A 6,265-nucleotide genomic window follows, 5' to 3' on the forward strand; every position below is an offset into this window, starting at 1 on the left:
AAATTAATACAGCAAGCAAGGAGCCTATGGTGCAAAATTTAAGGCAAGTGATCTCAGGATGAAGCTATCAATATCTATCATGATGGTTAATTTTATGTGTCGATTTAACTGAGCCACAGGGAGTCCATTTATTTGGTCAAACATTATTCTGGCTATTTCTGTAAGGAAGTTTTTTGAGGAAATTGACTAAATCTATAGACTGAATAAAGCAGACTGCCTTCCTTGATGTGGGTCGGCCTCATCAGTTGAAGACCTGAATAGAACAAAGACATTGACTAGGCTGACTCTCCCTTGAGTAAGAGATAATTCCTTCTGCCTAACTAACTGCCTTCAAAGAGGAGCATCAGCTTTTTCCTGCCTTTGGACTGGAACTACATCATTAATTCTCCCGGGTCTCCAGGTTGCTCACTCACCTTGCAAATCTTGGGACTTGTTAGTCTCCATAATAGTATAAGCCATATTTATTCCTTATAATAAATATCCTATTGGTTCTGTTTCTCTGGAGAACTCTAATACTCCTCTAATACACAGGAGATCTGAGAAGCACTGCTTCGTGGCTTCCAGAGTCCACCTTTTGCACTAACATCAACTCTCACCCAGGCTCTATGGTTCCTGTTAGCCTCTCTTACCTAGAGGAAATAGGAGGAGGTTAGTGGAATGAACTACAGTCCCCACTACTACAGGTGATCTCAGGGCCTCAACTGGTATTTATGTCCTCTCTCTTCCACCTTGGCAGGTCTTCATGGCTTACTTGATGGAGTAACTTAAACATTCTTGAGGAGAGCTGGCCAATAAACATGAAAAGGTTTGTGTTTCAAATTGTCTATTCATTTTTGCATTATTTGTCTCATTGGTTTTAATTTTTTAGTCTTAAGACAATCATCTGAATTTTTAATGTAATGTTAAATAAGATTAAGACAATCCATTAACTGAGGTAGGTCCCAATTTACCACAGTTTAAACTATATACTCTTTGAGACACATCTCTCTTTTTTGCTAATAAGGTAAAACCATTAATTAAGATCTCTATGTCCTTAAATGTTGTATCCCCTACAGGAGCAAGAATAATCATATAAAGGGCCAGAACATCTTCTGCCTCAATGAATAAATACCAGGTTGTCCCCAATTCATGTATGTTATGTAAATAAATCCATTTGAGAAGAGGCTTTCCTTGGCAAAACAAATTAGAATCTGTGTTTTAGCTTTATCAAATCACAAAAATAAAAACATAAACTCAATTCAATAAATCTTTATTGAGCTCCCACAGGGTGCATGAATTTAGAATCTATAATTTACAGAAGTAGAAAAGTGTCACTTTAGCCTCTTAAAAATGAAAAAAACAAAGCAAATTACAATTTCTCTATATATTTCAAGTGAATCATTTAATGTGAGGCTCAGTTTGATATTACCGTAAGTATTAACAGAATAAAATGGGAAAGTATAAACATTTTCCCTTCTATCAAAAAAGGGTTTTGATGCCAGGATAAACTAGCCTGTTGGCCTAAAACAGCTGATCAAAAAGGCTAGAGAATCTGGAAGTAAAAAATGTACTTGGAAGCACTGTCCTCTGAGGGCTCATTCCCCTGAGGGCAACAAAATGCTGAAAACTGGCTCAAAAATTATATTGAAAGATCAAGAAGGGGCGTTAGTCACAGCTTGGGGAAAAACAATTGAGAACAGATGACACTAAATGTAGCTAGATTCATAATTCTGAAGTTTTCCTGGAGTCATACTAGAACTCTGAGTTAACCAAATAGGCTATGAACTCATGCTCCTTTGAAGAGAGTGGTTTTAAGAAATAGACTCTCCAGTGCACCAACTGTATTTTCAAGTATAATTCTAGTATTTGTACCTAGCAATACAGAAGAAAAGCAGCAGGGAGAAAGTGTCAAGTATCTAGGACATAAAGGATGTGGTAGTCCTAGAATTCCCAGTTTAAGTCTTTTTCATCAGGAAAACCACATTCTGGTTCAGTCCAAGGTGACACCGGAGACACTGTTATTGATGGCTTAGGAGGCAACAGTGAAAGTATTGAATCATGGCTTTCTTCTTTCATCTGTTAAAGAAACTCAAAATAAGGCTGTTGGTACATAAATTCAATACATTAGCTATGTTAGCAATAAATGACTTTTTAAAATGTAAAAAGTGTTTAAAATTGTTTGTTTTTAGGTATTTTCACTAAAAATGCCTTTGATCATCTGAAAACAGGAAGAAGTAATAACCAAATGAACTAATTTTTATCAGAATTATTTTGCCCCTTCATCATCTCTAGCCAATATAGAAAACTAAAATGTCTCTAATCAAAATATAAATTGAGGGCATAGTAACATTTAATGATACTCTGTTTTTACTCATTTTGTTTCGCAGAATGGAAATATTTTAGAAAGTCTGTAATTGAACTACCAAAAAAGTTTTCTTGTTTTTAACTTTACTTTGTAAGGAAGTCATTATTAAGAATCTTGGTTACCAAACTGTCCCATTAAGCCAAAAAATGAAATGAATTTTTAATAGTATTTAAAAACATCTAGGCAACAGAAGATAGATCAACCTACCTGTTTGAAGAAAACATGAGACAATAAACTGCTTGCAGATGGTCTGAAATTTTTTTAAAAGTTATAAGAAAAAAAGAGCCTTGTGTTAGAATGTGTATTTTTAGGTGTAAAAATATATTAGAAATTAGGTTTAGAGCTATAAAATTCAATACTAAAAAACTGAAGCCCAATTCTTAGCTTCAGCGTTGACTAATGGGAAAAATTAATTTGAGAAATAACATTTATTGGGCACTTACTAATTTTAAGGAAGTACTCTAGGCATTAAGAGGCTAAAAAAAGATACACCTTATTTCTGAAATACTAACACATGTAGTTGCAATAATAATTTATGCTATAGCAACATTTTTGTACTGCTTGGAAGTTTCTAAAATGTATCAACAAAAATGCAGTAATTAATGTTCAGAAAGATGAACTGATTTTTACAAAATAACTTGGTTAAGAAGGGATACAGCTGAGACCAGAGACCAAGTCTTCTGACTTCAGATCCAGTACTCGTCCCATTTGCTCACTGCCTCTACTTGTTCTTAGCACTGATATTTTCTGGATTAGACTGTAATTTTTTGATCAAAAGATTGATAGAAGAGATTTGAATTTTGTGGGAAGAGAGTATCACAAAGCTTCTATAAAATATAAAACACGTAAGTTTGATGCTATTTACAAGTGGCCAATGTTACCTTTTCTCAGGATCTTGTTGCAAACAGAGCTGAACCAAGCTAAAGAAGGCAGGAGAGAAAGTTTTTGAGGATGGAGTTTGCAATCTGTCACTATTTCCTATGTGAGTTCCACTGGAGACAAGTACACTTTCTCCAATCCCAGAGTCTACACCTGATCGGGAATTCTTCATTCTGGATTCTGACTGAGGGAAGATACTAACATCCAATGGGCTATAAGGAGGACCTTTCAGTTTCTGTAACAACATCTAAAAGAAAGAAAATTTCCTTCAACCCTTTTCAGAGAAAACATTAAAATAACAATAAAGATTCTAAGAGCAAAGATGTTTAACAAATTATCTAGAATATAAGGGATCTTATGAAAAAAAAAGTAGTTTGGGGCTCTTAATAGCATTTACCTGAGTCCTATGCATGTCCTGGAAAGGTACCTGCCCACTGGCCAATTCGCATGCTGTAATCCCAACACTGTAAATATCTGACTTTACATTATATCCATGTAAATCCTGTAGAACAATTAATTTGAAGTCCTTTAGTGAAAATAACTTAAAAAGTTATATAAATGTGCTTTTTTGAGAAAGGATGTGGGAATAATGGAAAAAACTCATAAGTGAGAAATCAAGATATACCTAATATGTGGTATAAACATTTTAAAATCCCTAACATAATTTTGACAAGAAAGAGGAAAAAAGTCTTGCAGTAGGCCATTCACCAATCCAAATCTAAGGGCACAATTGTCCTTTAGTCAAGCTCAGAAGACACTCAAGATGCACAGACAACCCAATACGAAGGCCACACCTGACCTGTCTCAGTAGTTCTGGGCTCAGCCACGGCTGCACTGATGTGCTGAACTGTGGGAAATCATACACAGCCCTATGCCTCTGTCCGTGCTTAACCAAACTATGCAGGTGGGACAGGCCAGAGAGGGTCACTAGGCCATCACCAGAAATGAGGATATGGCTGGCTTTAATACTCCTAGAACAAAAAGAAACAATCCTAAATACTAGGAAATTGGCCAAGGAAGAATAAATATCTGGTCAGAACAAATCCATGTATTCTCTTGGAAATTACTCTTTATAAAATTACTCTATATAAGTGTGCTATTTTATAATTTTACAAACATATATACACATATATGTATACATACACATATGAAAAGTGAGGAATTAAGGAATCCTTTCAAGTATTTAATATAGCATTAGAACAAGGGAAAATACAACTGACAGCTACATTTGGAAGGGATAATATTTTTTTTCAAACTAGGTATGGAATCAAATTATTAATTTCACTGTTTTAGGATACTGTTGCAATATACCCAAAGAGAAGTCTAAAAAGTCAAGTAATATTTGAATTATAAAGTTAGAATTTAAAGTTAAATGCAGTATTATCCAATAAAAGGCAGCCTAGCCTCTCATGGTATTAACATCATTTACAAAGATGTTTTATATAAAAATTTCCTTTGTCAGATAAATTATACAAGAGCCTTGTTTTTCATCCAAAATACTGAATTTGGAAACTAACAGAAGTAGGATGGCCAACAGTCCGGTTAACTATATTAAAACCTTGATTAATTAGAATACAGTATGTTGGAACTCCTCTGTTAACCAGAATGTTCCTAAAAATGAATAGTAAGAAGCTTTAAAGATATTGAAATGAACAGTAAAAAAACAAGCTTATTTAAAAATAATTAAAAGGGAAAAGGTCCCAGTATATCATAGAACAATGTTGTTTTTAACATTCAGCCAATTACTTCTGCATCTATAGTTTAAAAATAAGAGAACTGATATTTAATATGATAGTTTTAAGGTGCTACAAAATATTTAAGAAATTAAAGGTTTAGTTCCAATTTGTACATGATATAAATATGACACAGAGCTGAAAAGCAGATAAGAAAACAAACAAGACACAATGAGAATCACTACCTACAGCTTATACCCTAGAGTTCCACGAAGGCAGGCGCTCCACCAGAACACTGAGCACAGCATTTGGTAAACAGGATGTGGTCTGAACGTTTTTGGTGAATGAACATAAAATGTAAACAATTACTGTACCTACTGGCCCGTTCCTCCCTCAATTTTCACTTACGAGTTTCCTATCTCTCCTAACACTCAACTCCTTCCTAAAAGCTCCTTACATTATTTCTTCCACTTAAATCCATTCATTCTATAAAATACAAGTAAGTAAATACCTGTGAATACAGCCATTTTGATGCAGATAGCTCAACCCTCTCACTGCTCCAAAGAGAATGTTTCTTATTAAAGTTTCATTCATTCCTTCAGGAAAGTAAGTCTTCAAGAGTTGACTTGCTGATCCTGAAAGAAACACCTGAAATCTTCAATTGAACATTGAAAGTGATTTTGCTTCTAGCTATGTTTTTGTTTTTTTTAAATTTTATTGTTATGTTAATCCCCATACATTACATCATTAGTTTTAGATATAGTGTTCCATGATTGTTTGTGCATAACACCCAGTGCTCCATGCAGAACGTGCCCTCTTTAATACCCATCACCAGGCTAACCCATCCTCCCCACCGCCCCAGAACCCTCTTTGTTTTTCAGAGTGCATCATCTCTCATGGTTCGTCTACCCCTCTGATTTTCCCCCCTTCATTCTTCCCCTCCGGCTATCCTCTTTTTCTTAACATATATTGCATTATTTGTTTCATAGGTACAGATCTGAGATTCAACAGTCTTGCACAATTCACAGCGCTTACCAGAGCACATACCCTCCCCAGTATCTATCACCCAGTCATCCCATCCCTCCCACCCCAACCCCCACTCCAGCAACCCTCAGTTTCCTGAGATTAAGAATTCCTCATATCAGTGAGGTCATATGATACATGTCTTTCTCTGATTGACTTATTTCGCTCAGCATAATACCCTCCAGTTCCATACACGTCGTTGCAAATGGCAAGATCTCATTCCTTTTGATGGCTGCATAATATTCCATTATATATATATACCACATCTTCTTTATCCATTCATCTGTCGATGGACATCTTGGCTCTTTCCACAGTTTGGCTATTGTGGACATTGCTGCTATAAACA

The 6,265-nt window shown here is 35.2% G+C and overlaps 1 protein-coding gene across 4 annotated transcripts in view; it reads right to left on the reverse strand.

The window, feature by feature from the left end:
- Nucleotides 1-1,233: 1,233 nt before the first annotated feature.
- STRADB (STE20 related adaptor beta) overlaps nucleotides 1,234-6,265 on the reverse strand; it is a 38,278-nt gene continuing 33,246 nt past the window's right edge. Inside the window, exons 7-12 of one of the 4 annotated variants that reach the window (XM_006748123.3) lie at nucleotides 5,408-5,531; nucleotides 4,023-4,194; nucleotides 3,621-3,725; nucleotides 3,226-3,470; nucleotides 2,552-2,594; nucleotides 1,234-2,055 (exon numbers count right to left, since the gene is read on the reverse strand). In XM_006748123.3, coding sequence (XP_006748186.2) covers nucleotides 1,921-2,055; nucleotides 2,552-2,594; nucleotides 3,226-3,470; nucleotides 3,621-3,725; nucleotides 4,023-4,194; nucleotides 5,408-5,531 — 824 coding nt within the window. In that variant the 3' untranslated portion in view covers nucleotides 1,234-1,920. Of the gene's footprint in view, nucleotides 2,068-2,551; nucleotides 2,595-3,225; nucleotides 3,471-3,620; nucleotides 3,726-4,022; nucleotides 4,195-5,407; nucleotides 5,532-6,265 lie in introns of all 4 variants that reach the window. The other 3 variants (XM_081815368.1, XM_081815366.1, XM_081815369.1) reach the window with 3 other exon arrangements.

The sequence above is a fragment of the Leptonychotes weddellii genome, chromosome 3 (genome assembly GCF_054177405.1).
Source record: "Leptonychotes weddellii isolate Sample4059 chromosome 3, ASM5417740v2, whole genome shotgun sequence".
Lineage (NCBI taxonomy): Eukaryota > Metazoa > Chordata > Mammalia > Carnivora > Phocidae > Leptonychotes > Leptonychotes weddellii.